General features: G+C 55.9%; 1 protein-coding gene across 1 annotated transcript; it reads left to right on the top strand.

The window, feature by feature from the left end:
- The first annotated feature begins 952 nt into the window (after window positions 1-952).
- OPTC (opticin) lies at window positions 953-7,118 on the top strand. Its single transcript, XM_032878087.1, has 6 exons — window positions 953-1,183; window positions 1,936-2,071; window positions 3,611-3,769; window positions 4,615-4,817; window positions 6,363-6,458; window positions 6,948-7,118. The coding sequence occupies exons 1-6, from the start codon at window positions 968-970 to the stop codon at window positions 7,116-7,118; spliced, it is 981 nt and encodes a 326-aa protein (XP_032733978.1). The 5' UTR covers window positions 953-967.
- Window positions 7,119-18,222: the final 11,104 nt, after the last annotated feature.

The following is an 18,222-nucleotide window of genomic DNA, read 5'->3' on the forward strand; positions in this document are numbered from 1 at the left end:
GGAGAGCTCATTCTTGCTGCTGCAAAGGGCTTACCTCTAGCCCAGCGAAAATGAACAGAGGGGGAGAATCTGCTAGGCTCTTCCGTAGCCGGCTTTGGGGAGGGCTACACCATGGGCGACGCATCAGATTCCTCACACCCACGCCGCACACACTCCTTCCCTGGTCTGTGCACACGTGCATACACTTACACACGCTCATCCCGTGCTCACACGCTCATCACGCACGTTCAGAATCACCTGGGCACATGCGCAGACACCCAGGGAACGCTCTAGATGCGGACACACTCACTCCCACAGCTACCTACAAAGAACGCTTTCATTTCTGCAGTCATTTGTTTCTGAAAAGCTGCATTTAGAAAGTGTATTTTGTAAACCGACATCCTTTTTTAGATCATATGTCCGTTTTTAAACCCATGTGCTCCGAGGGCACTAGGTGTGCCCTGTTTTTTTCTGCACCCCCAGAGGTAAGTCCAGTGCCTGGGACATAATAGACACCCCATGAATGTTTGTTGAGCAAAGGGGTGACAGAATGCATAATCTCTTAAAAGCACAAGGCTCCTTGATGACGAAGTTTCTCTAAATCTGGCTTAGTGACTAACGGCAGTACTTGGTGTGTGTGGTTGTGCGCGATGAGTAAACGAGCCTTCACCGGGTGTCTACACACGCCTGTGTGAGTGAGTAGAAGTGTGTGTGTGTGCAAAGCATGTGGGCACTAAAGTGGGGTGGCGGTGGGAGGGGCTGTCAGGGGACATAGCCCCCCACCCCCGACATAGCCCCAGCCTCAGGGGGCTTGCCAAGGCCGTGTATCAGGAAAGGCCTGAGTGCCGGTGTGGGGGCGGGCAGTGGGGCGAGTCTGGGGAAGAGATGGACGGACGGCTGTCCTTCCTCCTGCCCGCTCCGCAGGGCTGGACTCTGAGGTCATTCAGCTTCTCCTTATTTCAGCGGCCGCCTCCTCCAGGGGACCCCCATGAAGCCAACGGCTTTCCTGAGCCTGCTGGCTTTGGCGCTGCTGGGGACAGGGACTGCCTCTCTCCTGAAGGGGAGGAAGCGGAGAGAGCCGGCCGGGGAAGGCGATGCTTACGGGCTCCTGGGCAATTATGTCCTGGGCCTGGACAACTACGATGAGGTCATTGACCTGAGCGACTATGAGGGGCTCACGGACTATGGGGACCAGCTCCCCGAGGTAAGGGGCACACGGCAGACCAGCGGCGCTCCCCACAAGACACTGGGCGCCGGGGGCCTGGTTTCAAGCCTCCCCTTCTTCCTCCAGGAGGTAGAGATTCTTGTCCCTCTGGGGGAACTTGTCACTTAGATGATACTAAGAAAGAGGACAACAGGAGTCCAATTTCTTGGTTGGTTTGTAGTAAGCCTGGCGGTATTCACCCCCCCTTGAAAGTCCTATATCTGTCCCCCTGCCCCTAAGTCAGACCAGAATCCATAGCGCTGTGGGAGGGACGGGGTCAGCCATGTCTTCACACACTCGCTAGAAAAAGAAGCTCCGTGACCCTGTCTGCTCTCAGGCTATCTTCGAGTCTGAACTCCTTTCTCAGCCCTTTCTGGCCTTTGCAGGGGCTGATCCGAAGCCGGCACCCAGTAGCTCTGTGAGCTGGTCAGTGTGAGCTGGTCAGTGCTGGCCTGGGCTCTAGGCCTGGGCTCTCCAGAGATGTGGATTCTAGCTCTGGCCCAGCTGGGCGGCCAGCTGCCTGCTGGATCCCTTCGGCTCCCCTCTGCTGGCCCCCCTCTGCTGGCCGAGTCCCTTCTCCATATAAGGAAGACGCTGCATCAGCCCCACTTTAGGAAGTTGCCTTCCTCCCTCCCCCTTTCCCCACAGTGACTCTCTGCAAGTTTGAAACTGGTCACTGAGGCCCAGAGTTCACAGTAAAGTCCTTTTCAAGCAAAAACTGGCCTACTGTGTGCTGTGTGCTCTGTCCCCAGGTCAAAGTGACCAGCCCGGCTCCTCCAACCAGGGTCAGTTCTGCTCAGAGCACAGTGACTCCAAGGACACTCTCCTCCAAGCCCCCAATGAACAGGCTTACGACACTGGGCCTCCTGGACTCCCCAGGCAGCCATGGTGAGTTCACGGTCACAGGTCCCAGGGCACGTAGTTCATAGGCCATGCAGCCATGACCCAGCACCGGCCCAGCACCGGTGTGGTCAGGGTAGGGAGTGAAAGGGCAGGGCTAGCCCTCACTGTAAGGGAGAAGAGGAGAAATTGGCACGGTCAGAAAAGGAAGGAAGGACGGAAGGAAGGAAAGAAACTCAAAGGGAGAGGCTGGCTATCCCTAATGCTTTTGAGTGAATGTACAAATTGGATAGGAGGGGGGGAAAAATGCCAGCCCTCTGCTTGCCTAGCAGAGCTACCCTACCTTAATTAATAGCATCACTAGGGGACCAGGTTGAGTGGTAATTAGATTAGAGACAATTAAAAGCCTGTCGAGGAGAATAAATAACTTTGTGGCTGTCACTTGGCATGGGGGCAAGTGAAGCAGTCCTACTCCTTTTCAGCTCTAAATTCCCCCTTAGCAGCTCTTTCCCCTCCCTGATGCCCTCCTGGAGCCCAGGATGCTGGTGTATCTGGCAGTAAGGGGTTGGCACTCTGCTGGGGGTCAGGACTGGAGCAGAGGCGGGATGCAGTTAATTCCTAACTCGCGTGTCCCTGGCTCCCGTTCTCTTGAGATATTTGTCTTGGGTGGATCTAGGGTATTGGGGCATTGGTGGGAATCCGTGACCTCTCAGAGCTACAGGATCTCGGGCTTAAAGAGACCATAAAGGGCCTCAGCCGGATCTGCCATTCAAGGCCTTGGGGTAAGAAGGATGCGGAGATCGTCTCTGCTCTGCCCACCCTGGTCCCTGCCTGCAAAGAAGAGCTGCCTCTTCCTCATGGGGCTGTGTCACTGCTAACTGACCTCCCCCTTGAGTTGGATGGCCGATGGTCCACCATCATCTCTGTCCCTTGTAATGGTGAGTGATGGAAACCACCTATGCTCTTCAGTCAAATGAGCCAGGAAAGCCTCCCAACGTTTTGAAAACAGTTTGGCCCATGTCTAATGACCACCAGCCATGGAATGAGAACAGGAGAGAGATGTTGCCCAGCAGAAAACTGGGATGCTGATACCCTAAGAAGGGAAATGATTTCTAGGCAAGCACTGTCCACTCCATTGTGACTTTCCTGTGCTTCTTGGAGCCATACAGGCCATGTCTCACTCCTTGCGGGCAAGGCAGCTGGCAGAGCCAGTAACCATTGGCCAATCCACTTAATTCTGGCTTTATTTCATCTTCATTGTGCCTTTGGGGACCAGAGAGGAGCCTTATGGAAAAGAGATCAGTGGATGTCTTAAAACACCCACCTAGGCCCAGAAAACCTGCAGAGGACCGGAGCCTGAAAAAAACACCAGTGGGCCGGGACTGGGTAATAACTGGTAACGGGTCTGCCTCTGTTAGGTTGGGGGCTGAGTGCCAGGCTGGGAGAGGCTCCCAGCACGGCCTCAGCGCACTGTGTCATTCCGTTCCAGCCATGGCTCAGATGCTCCCTGAGTGAGGACCCTTGGTCCCAGAGGCTAAAGGAGGACTGAGAAGGGTCTCCCTTTGTTCTGTCTTCCACCTGGGCCAGGCCTGCCCACCTGTCTGGTCTGCGTATGCCTTGGTTCCTCTGTGTACTGTGACGATGCCGACCTAGAGAGCATCCCTCCTCTTCCCAAGACAACCGCTTACCTGTACGCCCGCTTCAACCGCATCCGCCAGATCCAAGCCGGAGACTTCAAAGGGCTGAGTACGTGGTCCTCTGGCAGAAGATGAGGGAGGGCCTATCAGAGGGAACCCCCGGAACCCCCAGGCCCCCTGCCTTGTGCCCCCTTTCCGCGAACAGTCACAGACACAGTGTCCCATGTGAGTTAGCCTTTCCCCCTTAGCTTTCAGTCTCAGCAGCTACCCAATGGCAATAACCCCAAGCCTTTGTAATCCCCTCCCTTGAAGATTTTGGATAATAAAAGTGTCCCGTCTTCATCTGCACTCCCCAAAGCTCTGGAAAGCTGGAAAAGGGAAGATAGGATCAAGCCTGCATTTTCAGATTCCAAGCTGCTGTAGCTCTGTGCCCTCCTGGTCTCTGGACAGACCAGGCTAACTCAGCCCCACAGCCCTGACGCGATTTGCCTAATTGTGGTTTGTTGTGTGTTTTGCTCCTTGATGCCTTCTACCCTGCCTCTGCTAGGAGACCTGGGCTCTCATCCAGATCCTGCCACTAATTCCCAGAACCCTCGGGGTCACGGCAACCTTTTCTGTAAACCAGCGGTGAAGGGGCCGGGGGCGGGGGACGGCGGTAGAATGGGTCCAGGCATTGGTGGGCCTGTCGGGTCTTGCCTTCTACCGAACCCCTCCGAGGTAGGCAGCCGCCCCAGAGGGCAGAACTCCAGGGGAGAGCATTGCAGAATCTGAGGGCTTTCCCCCGGGGGTCCTGGTTTATGACGTTATATCTCCTGGCTTGGACTTCATACAGGTGGAGAACAGACTGGCCTTCCCTATCTTAAAAGGGATGGAGCGGGGTCCAGGTGGGTCCAGCGAGGGTGAGGAAAGATGGTAGGTCCCATGTCTCTCTGTGTTCTCCCCCATGTCCCACAGCAAAACTGAAGCGGATCAACCTTTCCAGCAATTCTATCTCCTCCATTGATGACGACGCCCTCTCGCTGCTGCCTGAGCTGCAGGATCTGATCCTTCCAGAAAACCAGCTGGGGGCTCTGCCTGCGCTGCCTGCCAGCCTCGAGGTCCTGGACGTCCGCCAGAACCGGCTCCGGAGCTCGGGGATACAGCCTGGAGCCTTCAGGGTGAGCCAGGGCCTGTAGCCCACCGTCTCCCCGCTGCCACCCCTGCCCACAGCCACACACACACACACCCATGCCCTCATGGGACAGCCCTGCTCCAACCCTGTCCTGCGTCTAATAATCAAACCCCATTTTCTTCATCGGTTCCCATTATTGTATTAAACTTTTTGTTGTTGCTGCTGCCAACAGACTGCTTCTGACACAAGGAAGGGTGTTTAGGGGCACCCGGGTGCCTCAGTGGGTTAAAGCCTCTGCCTTCAAGGGAGACAAACCATAGGTGACTCTTAATCTCACAAAACAAACTGAGGGTTGCTGGGGAGAGGGGGTTGGGGTTATGGACATTGGGGAGGGTATGTGCTATAGTGAGTGCTGTGAAGTGTGTAAACCTGGCAATTCACAGACCTGTACCCCTGGGGCTAATACATGATATGTTTATAAAAATATAAAAATAAAAATAAATGTGTCAATTAAAAAAAAAAAAAAAGCCTTTGCCTTCAGCTCAGGTCATGATCCCAGGGTCCTGGAATTGAGCCCTACATCGGGCTCTCTGCTCCGTGGGGAGCCTGCTTCCTCCTCTCTCTGTCTCTGCCTCTGCCTCCCTGCCTACTTGTGATCTCTGTCAAATAAATTTTTTTAAAAAATGTTTATAAATAAATAAATAAATAAATAAAAGTCCTTACTATTTAAAAAAAAGAAAGAAAGGGTGTTTAACAACGTGCTAGCCATGAATGTCCCGGAAATGGAAATTCAGGGCTCGTTCCTGGAAATGGGGGGCGGGTGGTGCTGAAAGTCAAGGTCAGCAGCTCTCCCTCTCTGTCTCCCGCAGCTTCTGCTCCCCAAAAACACGGGCTTGCATGGGACTTGCCATAGTGCTGGCCCCAGCCCAAACTCTACAGAAACCTTTATTTCCAAAACCCGCCACTAACTGACTAACCGTTGTCCTTCTGTGAGCAAATGCTTGTGGGAGACAGTCTGATTGCTCGCTGGCTGGCCAGTTCTGATGGGAAGGGCTAACTCCCCAGCACAAATTGGGCTGAGCTCCAGGAGTGGTTCCGGTGCGGAAACACACGCGGACTTGGTTTGCCTCGCGTGCCCGTGGCTCTTGTTCTGTGGCTCTGGCTAGCTCCCGAACACGGTCTCCACAGCCATCCCGGGTTTAGCATTGGAGACTTTTCGTCTGGGAAAATCCCTTTCTGATGGCAGAAAAGTTGAGGCTGGACTGAAAGCGTCCCCCTCCCACCCCCTGCCTGCCCCTCGCCCACCCTTCACCTGCTCCTCGTTACCAGCTGACCAGCCCTATGACATGCTCCCCCAGCTGCCAGGCCTCAACGCAGCCCCGATCCTTCTACGTCCAGTAGGAGTTGGTGCCTGTGAGCTCCTGAGAGGCTGGGCAGTCCCTGCAGCACCCTTCTCACCGCGTGTGCCGAGCCTGGCTCGAGGCTGAGGCTCAGGAGACCCTCAGTGAATGAATGGGGTGACATCAGGCACCCATCCCTGCCGGGTCCAAGAACATCTGCCAGCCTCCTGTGCCCTTTGTCTCCTCCCCAGGCGCTAGAGAAGCTGCAGTTCCTCTACCTGGCTGACAACCTTCTGGGCTCCATCCCCGGGCCTCTGCCTCTGAGCCTGCGCTCGCTGCACTTGCAGGTAAGCCACACCCCAAGGGCAAGAACGTTGACTGGGGCCAGGGACACGGAGGTCAGATAACTGGGACCCTCCTTAGGCAGTGGCGGGCGTCTCCTTCACTGATTGCTCACTGGAGGCAGGGATCGGAGGTCTTGCCCAGGTCATTGTCCACAGCCTACGGGTGACTGCCTTCCTCTCCTTCTCCTGAAAATGCTTCCTGTCCCCCCATGTCCTTCATCCCATCTCAGTGGACTGCTCGTTCCTTCCCTGCCTTCCCTTCCCCTCTGTTTCATCCTCCTGCCTCATCCCTCTAACTCTCTCCCCTCACTCTCCATCCATCCTCCATGGGCCACCTCCCCTCGCCCCTTGCTGCACGGCCTTGGCGTTCTGTACCTCAGTTTCCCCAGCCTCAGGAAGGGACCTGCCAGGGAAAGCTGAGATCTGCCTTTGGCGCTGCCTGAGGGCCCTCTCTAGGCAGAGGTGTAGCAGCTGTCTGTGTGTTCTTTCTAGAATAACATGATAGAGACCATGCAGAGCGACGCCTTCTGTGACACCGAGGAGCACAAACACAGCCGGAGGCAGCTGGAGGACATCCGCCTGGACGGCAATCCCATCAACCTGGGCCTCTTCCCCAGCGCCTACTTCTGCCTGCCTCGGCTCCCCATCGGCCACTGCTGCTAGCTCGCCTGCTCCGCACACGCGGCGAGCACCCTCGCCACCTTCCAAAGCACGACTGCCTCTGCGCGGTGGTCTTCCGTTCAGCAAGGAACCAGTTGCAAAACTCACCCCTACTCCCTTCAGCCACCTTCTATATGCATGCACGGACACACACACACACACACACACACACACACACACAGAGAGAGAGAGACATACGTATACACAATCGATACACACACACATATGCACACACACACACTCGCGTGCATAAATGTCCTTTAGTAGCCAAATTTGCATTTCTCATCCTCTTTGCTTAACACCTATGTCTCCTGACTCAGAGAAGATTAGCCTCTGCAGCAAAGCTCCGAGAGTCTCCATCCCTCCTACCTACAGGGAATGCCGGGAAGTCATGGAAGAGGAAGAGAAAGGGGAGAAAAAGAAGGAGGAAGGGGGAGAAGCAGTGGCATGCTTTAGTCAGCTCTTACTACTAGGTTCGCAGCACCAATTATTACATTTTCCAGAATATTGCTTCTCGGCCTTTTGGCTAAGACCAAGTGTAGGATTTTTGCAAGCCGCTCGTTAACCACAGCTTTTATTAAAGATTAAGTTACAAGTTCGCATTTAAATACATTACATTGAAAATAAATGCAATAAATACTCAAACTCATTCCTTTCCAATTAGTTTACTATATTTTACTTGTAACCATGTTCTTGAACTTATGTCTATGACATACTCTGCAATGACCTGCCCCTGGTGCTCATCTCTTCCCAGCGACACTCAGGGACATCACATTGGCAGATTGAACTTGTTCATGGTGAGAGTATTGACACCACAGACATCAGTACATGCTACACTCTGGGATTCTTTCAGAGAGAGAGACAAAGCTGGTTGTTAAGCATTTGCCAGCACACCACGGAGGAGAAAGCAGACTATTTTACCCACTACGGGTAGGGTGGGGTTTCCATGGGACTTTCTTTTCTCGCTCTTCCTAGACCAAGGGCTTCCTACTAGATTTGGAGGGAGCCGTTCATAAGGACAGAGACTAACAGGAATCTTCATCTGGATGCCCTCTTTGTAGCGCTCACCTGTCCCTGGCTCACTGGACAGCCTTGGAGCTCGGCTCCACCAGCCTGAGGGGTTCCATCCGGGCAGTGCTCTCTTCCATGGTTAACCACCAGAGGGCAGCCTTGCGCAAAGAGAAATAAATAAATATAACCATTACCTGCAACCTTGACGTCTGGGTGAGGTCTGCTGAGATGGGAGATGGGAAGAAGGCCAACTGTGATGCAGCTGACTTGTTCCTTGAATTATGAAGAGAGGAGAGATGTCACCCGTCTTCTTATAAGGAGATGTTGGACAAGGGGGATGCGATAGGTGGGTCCTTGGCGTCCGTGTTGATTGAAGCACAGAAGAGGGTTGAGGGGGCACCTGGGTGGCTCAGTCGTTAAGCCTCTGCCTTTGGCTCAGGTCATGGTCCCAGGGTCCTGGGATCGAGCCCTCACATTGGGCTCTCCACTCAGTGGGATGTCTGCTTCTCCCTCTCCCACTCCCCTGCTTGTATTCTCTCCTTCACTGTGTCTCTGTTGAATAAATTTTAAAAATCTTTTAAAAAAAGAAAGGAAGGAAGAAAGGAAACAAGAATTGAGGCAGGCAGTCTGATTGAACACGTACCTGCCATGGGCTAGGCACTATGTTCCACGCTGGCGATGAGATGACGTGTAACAGACATACTCCTTTTCCTCATGGAGCTTCGAGTCTGGCACGGAGAACACATGTGCAACAAACAGTCACACAACCACACCACACAACTCATGACACAGACTATAAGGGAAATCCACGGAATGCTGTGAGAGTGTACGGGGGAGACCCCATCTAAGAGGCCAGCAGACTGTGAAGGAAAAATTTCTAAGCTAAAACCTGAGGGAGAAGTAGGAGTTAGCCAGGTGCTCTGTTACCAAGGCAATCACTCAAGGTGGGGAGCCATGGCGCAGGGGTGGGGGGTCCCCAAGTCTGGCTGGACCCACGTAGCAGCGATTGCACTCCTCTGCGTCCCCTGCACGCCTGGCACCCCTCCTTCTGATCCTCAGGCCAGTCCCACAAGCAGACAAGTCGTGGATTATTAGCCACATTCTTGAGATGAAGAAACCAAGAACTCCAGAAGATAAAAGCGCTTCCCGGAGCTCACGTGGCCAGCTGAGGCTTGGCCCAAGACACAACACACACATTGCAAACGGAGTGGGAAGTCTTAAAGGTGAGACGTGCCCTTGTGGTTCCCGCGCTGCCTGCTTCCTCTCTCCTAGAGATCCAGGGCTTCCAGCACGCCTGGGACTGGGAGAACAGTGAACCAATAGCTCCCTGCCTTTCCGAACAGTAGAGAACAGTAGCATTTCAGGACAGTGAAGTTCTCTTTCTCTTCCCGTCTTCCAAGGAGCTCATTACAGTAGGAAGGCTCTCTGTCTTTCTGCCCCTCTCTCTCTCTCTGTCTCATTCACCAGTCCTATCTTCCTCCATGTCCTGTTTTACTGGATTATGACAGGGCCTAGGCATGCAACAGCAGAAAGCCTCAAGATCCCAACTGCAAGAAAACTTGGGTTGGAAAAAGAGAGAGAGAATTTTCCAGAACTGGGGCTCCTGGGGGCTAGAAGTCACATCATACCCACATACCCCACGTTAGTCTGTGCTGAGTACAGAAAGTCATCTGACCCCCACTCTAGGGCAGAGAAAGGGGCTGGTGATTCCTGGACTCGTGGAATTTGCCAGATACCATAATGGAAGCTATTATGCACATCAACTCATCCAGTCCCAAAAAGAGCCCTAGAAAGGAGGGATGTTTATCCCACGTTGGAGATGAGGCAACATGGTTACAGAAGGGCGGGACCCCAAATGAACAGGCAGTAAGTGGCAGAGCCAGGATTCAAAACTGGGTCCCTCCTGGCACAGGGCCCCAAGTCCTGTTCTCACAGCTCACGTCAGCGTGGGCGCCCCTTTCAAGGCCAGTGGAAGGAGGCAGCTCCTGACCATTGCTTCCCTGAGGCTGGGACAGGATCTCCCAGGGGACGGGCTGCCTGTGCAGCTGTCTCCACGCTGATCTCCTGATCTCCCATTTGGGGCAAGGGAAGCCCAAGGAATAGAAAGAATGTCTTTGTTGGCTGCCTCTCTGAAGAAATTCTAAACAGTGCATCTGTCCCCAGGCCCCTCTGGAATCCAGAGAGGGGAGGGGTGGAACCAGAAATCCGAGGCTCCCAGCAGCTGCTCTGTCCTGACAAGGGGGGTGTGCTTTGACTTCTCCAGGACCTAGAGCAGAGAGCACCTCTTTCCCTAGTGCAAGGCCCTCCAGTCCTGCTGGATGACAAAGACAGGATGGTTGGGAGCCAGAGGAGGAGACCATGGTGGAGGGAGAGGGACAGTCAGGCACCAGCGCGGCCTCTCCACCAGTGAGCAGTCTGAGGTTGGCTCCAAATCCACATCTTCCAAGAGCAGGACGCTCCAAGCCTCCCTCATCTGGGTCATCAGCGGCCATCAGCATTTGTACTCAATGCTCAACCTTGGCGATCTTCTTCCTTTTTTTTTTTTTTTTTAAGAGTTTATTTATTTATTTGACAGACAGAGATCACAAGTAGGCAGAGAGGCAGGCAGAGAGAGAGGAGGAAGCAGGCTCCCTGCCAAGCAGAGAGTCCAATGCGGGGCTCGATCCCAGGACCCTGGGCTCATGACCTGAGCCGGAGGCAGAGGCTTTAACCCACTGAGCCACCCAGGTACCCCAGCCTTGGTGATCTTGACGAGAGCTCTGGCTCTTGGGTGGCTCCCTGGGGGCCATCCTGTCAGCCCCGTAGGAAGAAGCACCTCCATCCTCTTCAGCACCCCGTGTCCTTGGGACCTCTGCCCTGCCCTGTTCCGTGAGGCTCAGGGGAGAACGGGGGACACCAGGAGTGGGCGTTTGCAGGGACTGTCCTCCACCTGCCGGTCCTCAGCTCCACTGCAAGGCCTGGGCCAGAAGGGACAGGTGGGAGATAGAGGTCCCAGGGAGTGACCCCCCTCCCCCTGACTTTCTTCCTCCTGCCTTGTCCCTCAGTCTCCTCCCTGAGCAACAGTCTCTTATGTTCCTGCTGTGAATCTGCACCCTACAGAGCTCTTTACATATGGGATCCAATGTATAGTCCCACCGACTCTCTGCGAGGAAGGTACTATTAACCCTACTTCCAGATAGATTATGGGAGGCTGAGTGATTTGTTCAAGAGCAAGATGACTTAACATCTAAGAAAAGAAGACTGGGAGCGCCTGGCTGGCTCAGTCGGAAGAGCACGAGACTATCTCCAGGTTGTGAGTTCAAGTCCCACGTGGAGTGCAGAGATTCCTTAAATAAATAAAACTTTTTTAAAAAGGGAAAAGAAAACCAGACTGAGGGTAGGGAAGGACAGCCATCAATTTTTGGGAACTCCAGGTGCTGGAGCAAAAGATGAGTCCCCTCCCTCCCCAGCCCGAGAGCTCTTTGACCAGGGAGGAGTGGAGAGAACATCTCTCAGGCCGAAAAAAATGGGAGCTGCCCACGCACCTGAGTCCTGAGCCCGCCTCAAAGCTGTCATGACCCTGATCCTGATGGAGCACATGGGGTGAAGAGGTGGCTTCTGAGGGTCTGAGCTCAGGAAAGCCCTAGGGTCAAGGACACACTGCTCCCCCCATCTCTGCCCCACCCAAACCCACATGGGTGGCCCGGCACCCACATGCCCGTGTCTGCGTCCTTGCTGCTCCAGCTGGAAGGAGGGAGGCAGACAGACAGGAGGTGGACAAGGCTCTGCCCTGCCCCCTCCACTGTCTGGAGCGCTCTCTGCTCCTTCCCCTGCCCGCCCCTCCCCTCCCCGACACTACACACCGGCTTGGTTTTGCCCCTCCTCTCTCTCTCTCAAGGTTGTCTCCCTGGCCAGGCGAGCTTCACCTTCTCCAGCAGCCACCCTCTCTTCCCACGCATCTCCCTCCCGTGGCTGCTGCCGGTCCAACCAGGGTCTCCTTATGGAGGCAGGACATGGCGTTTTCCCCACCCTTCCCATGGCTGGCTTCTCCAGGAGTGACAGAGCAGCCCAGGGACCACCTTCTTCCTGCTTTGCAGCAAGAAACTCCCCAAACTCAGGCCTCCTTGTCTTTAGATCCCCCTGTGCATGCCTAGGAATGCCTGAGGACCCCCTCCCAAACACATCCCCCTGAGCACACCCCCTGAACACACAGCCTCTTCTTCCCCCCTCGCAGCAACCCCCAAGTTCTCTGTCTCCTTTCCCTTTGTCCCCTATTGTGCCCTGGGCACCAGAGCTAACAGCTTCTATCCTTCTCCTGGCAGCTTCTAGCCTTCTCCCAGCAGCCCTGTCTTCTAGAACCCTTTTAGCAAACGGTTCATACACAGGAGGAAGGGCAGTGTTTCCTGCTGTGGCCACCTGCAAAGGGACTGCAGTGCAAGGGATCGAGCACTAGAATGAGAGTCTGCTGCCCCAGGCCCCGACTTGCTGTGGGACATGTGGCAGGTCATACCAGCACCTTACTCTGTCCACCTTCCCCTTGGAGCTCCCTGGGCCCCAGCTCCCTTGCCCAAAGCACATCCAAGCATGAAGGGTGTTTCTTCTATCCCCATCCCCATCCCATTCCTACTGTTCTCTGCAACACAGACCAACAGTGACAAAGAGATGCCAGTGGTAAAGGAGAACTAGGAGAAGCAAGGACAGAGGGTAGGGATAGCACAGGACTTGTCCTGTCTCCCACTTGGGCCCAGGAACCTTTGACAGGGACACCTATCCTGAGCCATCTTGACACATGGGGCAACAGATCTTGAACCACAGCTGGTATGTAATTAACAGATGTCTACCAAAGGATTACCAAATCAAGCTCAGGAGGGGTGCTCCCTCCCCCAGAAGGGCCCCTGTACCCCAGGACAGGGTCCTGGAGCCTGGTGCTTCTCTTGGGCAATCTAAGAAATTCCCAGGGAGCTGTGTCCTGGGAGACAGGCAGGATGGCAGGTTCAAGCCTTGGGGATAAGCAACGGCAGGGGAGACTTTGGCCTTCAGATGAGCACTAGGGGGGGCGGTGGGGGGCAGTGGAGAATGGGGTGGGCATAGAGAGGTGGGACCTGGCAGTGCCCGAGGTCCATGGCTCTGGGTAATCCTGCAAAATACCAGGCCAGAAAGATGCAAACAGCCCTCAGGCAGAGGAGGAAGGTATTAAGCGGTTACTCAGTTGTTTTGAGCTAAAGCACCCTACAGGAGAAGGGGGAAAATGTCGTCTTTAGGGATTCAGGTCTCTCAGATCATCTATCTACTTGGGTTAAAATCACCTTGCCAAAGTAGATATTACTCCTTTGAACGAGTTGGTCTGAAAATACGGTCTTTCTTAAAATCAGTACATCAAGACATCATCCCTGCAGAGATCCTGGGGGGTAGAGAAAGAAGGGAAGCTGGGAAAAATTCAATATTCCAAGGGCCCTGAGAGTCCTTCAGTCTAAGCCCCTGTGTCCAGGCAGGACTTCACCTGGCGCAGAAGGCCGTGTCCCCTAGTTTTAAGTCACGGCCGGGAGTCCCAGGAAAGCCACCCGACCACCGTGTGCAGGACCCAATGCCAGGCCCTGCGCCAGCCCTCTGCACCGCATGGATGACCCTATTCCATCCCCAGAGTGTCTCTAGGAGGCGGGCACTGCCCATTTTATAGAAGAGTTTAGACGGGTCAGGCTCTTTGTTCAAGGTCACACAGGTAAGGAGCTGAGCGGAAAGACTGCTGAGCCCTCTGCCAGCTGGGATGGGTGCAGCGCGTCTGGTCCAGCTGCTAAATCACGAGCCCCTCACACTTCCTCCAGGAGCCTTATACATAGAACACACCCCATAAACACAGTGCCGGGCCAGTTCCACTGTCAACGGCTCACTTTCTGCCCCCTCCCTCTCCTGACATCCCCAAACGGGGGGGGGGGGGGGGGGGGCAGGCACACCTGGATTTCTCCTCCAAGCCTTTGCAACGTAGATCTTCCCACACCCCTCCCTTCCCATCTATTGTCTCTGAGCCCAGCTTCTTGGCTCCTGAGCTCCTGCTCACTGATTTCTTTCCGGTTCCTTCCACCCTGAGCACAATAGGCTCCTTCCCGCTTGTTGGTAAACAGAATCCCAACAAGCCCCAGGGGGTGTGTTCCTGGAGGGGCTGGAGCTCCTGCAGTAGGCCCCAGGAGAGGAGGCCTGGCGCCTCCCCTGCCTCTCTGCCACCTGCCACATTCTTGCACACTGTAGCTTGGGAGACAAGGGGCTCCCTTTTTGGAGCTCAGGAACCACTCACTCATCTTGTGCCTGGAATCCTGGAAGAGGAATGGGAAAGAGAAAGTGTGTGTGTGTGTGTGTGTGTGTGTGTGTGTGTGTGTTTGTGTTTTGAGCCACTGCCAAGCCAATCCCCACCATTCCACTCCCAGCGTGAGGTCTGGTGGGTGGGCTTTCCAAGTCCCTGCTAGGCTAGGACAGGCTGCAAAGAAGCAGTAGTAGAGAAGGCAGAATCACCAACACTGGAGAAGGAAGACACGCCCCACGGGGACAGAGCCAGCAGCCACAGCTCCTCCATCACTGAGGCTGGGGGGGGGTCCCCTACTTCTCCATCCAGGCTCACGTGGACCCAGAGCCTCAGTGTTCTGAGCAGGATGGGAGAGGAAGCCCTGAGGCTTCAGAGTCTTACATAGATCCAAGCCCTGCCTCAGTGTTGACTATCTCTAGCGTCCTTCATGGACTCTGAACAACAACCCTTTATCAAACGCCAGGCACCGGGGGCATCATAATAAAGACAGGTAAGGTCCCTGTTCTCTCTGGGGAAAGACAGGCAGTAATGGAATAAACAAACAATAACAGATAAACAATATAATTCAGGCAGGGACAGATCCTAGAAGACAACAGAACGAAGGTGATGGGCAGAGAATGGTGGGAGGCCAGTGACACTAGAAAAGGTAGTCAAGGAGGGCCTCTCAGAGGTGGTGATCATTGAGGTCCAGCCTTCATGACCAGCAGGCAGCAGTCATGCCAAAAGCGAGGGGACCAATTTCCAGGCAGAGAGGGAAGGGGGGCAGCGAGACCCTATGCAGACTGAACCAAGCAGGGCAAATGGGAGGACAGAGGAGGCCCTGGGGGAGCGGCCAGAGCAGGGTGGGAGGTGGGGTTGGGAGGCAGCAAGGCCCCAGGCATGAAGGTTCTGTGGGATTTCATCAGAAGAGACATGGGTCCTTCTCCAAGGAGCTCAAACACCTCTTACCCCTTTGTGTCCCTGTTCGCGATGCTAGAAATAAGGAAGGAGGGAAGGAAGCGTGATTCACAACTGGAAGGTGATAGTGACCAGAGCCAGCAGGACGTTTTAAGGAGGAAGACGCCACAGCTTGGCTCCAGGACCTGGGTAGGATAATGGGTGGAAATAGGGAGTAGAGGTGGAGGAAGAAGGAGTTGTAGGGTAACGGGTGGAAACAGAACGGAAGTGGAGGAAGAAAGGAGACACCTCAGGCTGAGGGAGGGGTGACAGCAGGAGAGCCTGAGGCGCTGGAGGCTGGCACACAGGGAGCAGGGAGCAGAGGCCCCTGCGCTGGGTGCCATGGAGACGGGAACCCAGGTGAGAAGTGTCCCCACTGGCACCTTGCCCTGCTATGTGGCCGCAGGTAAGTGGCTTCTCTGTCTCTCTCCTCTGGCCTTGACAGAGGTGGTTTCAATGATCCCCAAGGTACAAACGGTCTGGGAATCTGAGACGCCACATGGCCTTTGGTTTTCTTGACAGGGCCCTGAGAAGGTCAGGGCTTAGAGTTGAGGCCACCTACAGAGTCTCAGAGCCCACCAGCCCCCCCATGACACCCCAGGAACAGTGGCCTCCCAGCTGTGGTGTCCCTCCACCACCACCCAAGTGCGGAGGGAGCAGTGTCACAGGGGCCTGCGCCCTCATTCCTCAGACCCAGCCTCTTCCAAGGAACTGCCCCTCCCTCAGGGACAGGAACTCCCAGAAGCTTCCATAAGTGGCCATCTTTCCACACCAGGACTAGGCAGGACGCAGACCCACCCCCCTGCAAGGCAGAGAAAGGGCCCCAGTGACCGTGTAAACACCACCCCCGCAAGGAAGGAGTCTGTAACTTCAGTGAGGGAATGATCCAACCCCCCAACCCCCTCCCAGAGCAACAGAGCCCTGTTTCCTTGTGAGAGGGCCTGGGGAGGGGGGGGAAGGTGGAGCAGGGGAGAGGGGAGGGGGGACGGAGGAGGGGGGGCAGGAGAGAGGCTGGCAGAGCTGAGATTTCAGGCCTTCTGCCCTTTTCACCTTGTTGCTTCAGGGCTGAACAGTCTCCAAACCCCAGGCAGCCCTCTCCTTCCTGGCTCCTTCCCTCCAGCTCCCGCAGGAGCCGGGAGAGCTTCTCGAACACACAGCCTGCTTTCTCATGCACAATAAATGCTTCCCCGCAGAACCCGCTGCGCTTTCCACCACATTACTAATCAGTGCACAGAACAAGAGCTTTCTCTGCCTCTCCTCCCCCGCTCCCGTCTCTCTCCTCCCTTCTCGGTTTCTCTCCCCCACCTGCCTGCTCCCCACCCAGCAGAGCCACTGCCACCTCCTGGGAAGCTGAGAAGGTTTCAAGTCAGGCTTCGGCTTAAGGGAAACAGCCCTATTTTCCTCACTTTGAGAAGGTGCTGACAGGGACAGCCAGGGAAGGGTGTCTTGCATATTCAAAGCCTCAGTACCTCCGTGACTGAATCCGGCCCTATTTTCTCATTTCCCTGCACCGCTGCTCCTCTGTCCTGCCTGGGGTCCCGTCCTCCTGCCCCTCACGTGTGAGCCGTTGCCCCCCGACCCCCCCCCCCCCCCGGGGCCCACCCACGCCCCATCACTCGTTCATTCAGTCATTCGGAGTCATCTCTTTGCAGGAGCCGGCGACCCCGGCGCTGGGGAGGGAGCCTGTCGCGGGGCTGCGGGGGTACAGGGAATAAGAGGTGAAAACACAAAGGGTAACCGCTGCTGAGGTGGCCCCGAGCCGTTGGGGCGGCGACTCCCCGTTCCCCGGTGGCGACAAAGACCCAGGAAGGCGCGCTGAAGGCGGGGTGGTGCGGAAGGTGCTGGAGAGGAGACCTGAGGCAGAGGGGGGCGCTCGCGCGGTGAAGGGCGGCGGGGCGGGAGGCTTCCAGGCCCGCGGCTGGGTTCCGCCGACCAGTGGCCTCGGCGTGCAGTGCTGGGCGCGGCTGGGGCAGGGGGAGGTGCGCAGGGCTGAGCCGAGGCAGGAGAAGGGGCTTGGCACCGGGGATCCGGGATCGGGGGTCGGAAGGGCCTGGCTGGTGTCGGGGAAGTTCAGTGCAAAGCGGTTTTGATGGGGACCCGACGCGGGTGGGGAGCCGGCTTGGAGGCTGATGGGGCGGGAATTAGTAGGAAGGCGTGAGTTGCGTGTGGGACGGTCCGCCATGAAGGGTGGGACTCTCCTCCCTGGGGCGATCGGCATCCGGGAGTGACCGTGGGACCGACGTCCGGGCGCTCCTGGCCGGGCACTGGCCCGGGATGGCCCTGTGGGCGCGCGCTCAGAAGGGACAGCAGAGCGGCCGAGTAGCAGCGGCCGCAGAGGAGACCCAGTAGGGCAGGAAGGGGCCAGGCGGGAAGAAGGAGGGAAACGGTAGGGCAGGCCTCTCTGGGAGCCCGTGTGGCGGTGCCCTGGCCACCCCGCGAGCAGTCCGGGCTTACCGCTGCCTCTCCCCTCATCCCTGGGGTCTTCCTTCCACCACCCACCATCGGTCACCATTGGCTCCCAGGCCTCTGGGCAGGCTCCGGTGGATGGACAGCTCAAGATCCTCCTGCTGGGAGAGCTCTCGCTGTAGGGGGCAGGGGCGGCACAAAATCCCCACTCATTAAAAAAACAAACAAGTAATATTAGTAAGAAAGGTACCTAGTGTAGAAGAAGTGTGTGCTAAAGCCATGCCAGGGAGAAGGGGACGATCAGGGAAGGAAGGAGGCAGGGACACCCTCTCTGGCTCAGGAGCACTGGGACCGAGTGGGATGTGACATCCATAATTCATAGCAGATCAATCCTGCTGGGCCCGGGGCTCTGACCCTTTCCGAAACCCCGCTCTTCTCTGACAGCTGAGCCCGTCTCCTTGGAGGCCTAGGGCAGGAAGA

Source organism: Lontra canadensis, unplaced genomic scaffold (assembly GCF_010015895.1).
Source record: "Lontra canadensis isolate GAN:19392208 unplaced genomic scaffold, GSC_riverotter_1.0 scaffold63, whole genome shotgun sequence".
In the NCBI taxonomy this organism is placed as follows: Eukaryota; Metazoa; Chordata; class Mammalia; order Carnivora; family Mustelidae; genus Lontra; species Lontra canadensis.

Bases quoted from the DNA above. Each gene is read 5' to 3' on its own strand.
- OPTC (XM_032878087.1), top strand. From the start codon at position 968: ATGAAGCCAACGGCTTTCCTGAGCCTGCTGGCTTTGGCGCTGCTGGGG. The intron at 1,184-1,935 runs GTAAGGGGCACA...CTCTGTCCCCAG, and splicing joins ATGGGGACCAGCTCCCCGAG to GTCAAAGTGACCAGCCCGGC. The intron at 6,459-6,947 runs GTAAGCCACACC...TGTTCTTTCTAG, and splicing joins TGCGCTCGCTGCACTTGCAG to AATAACATGATAGAGACCAT.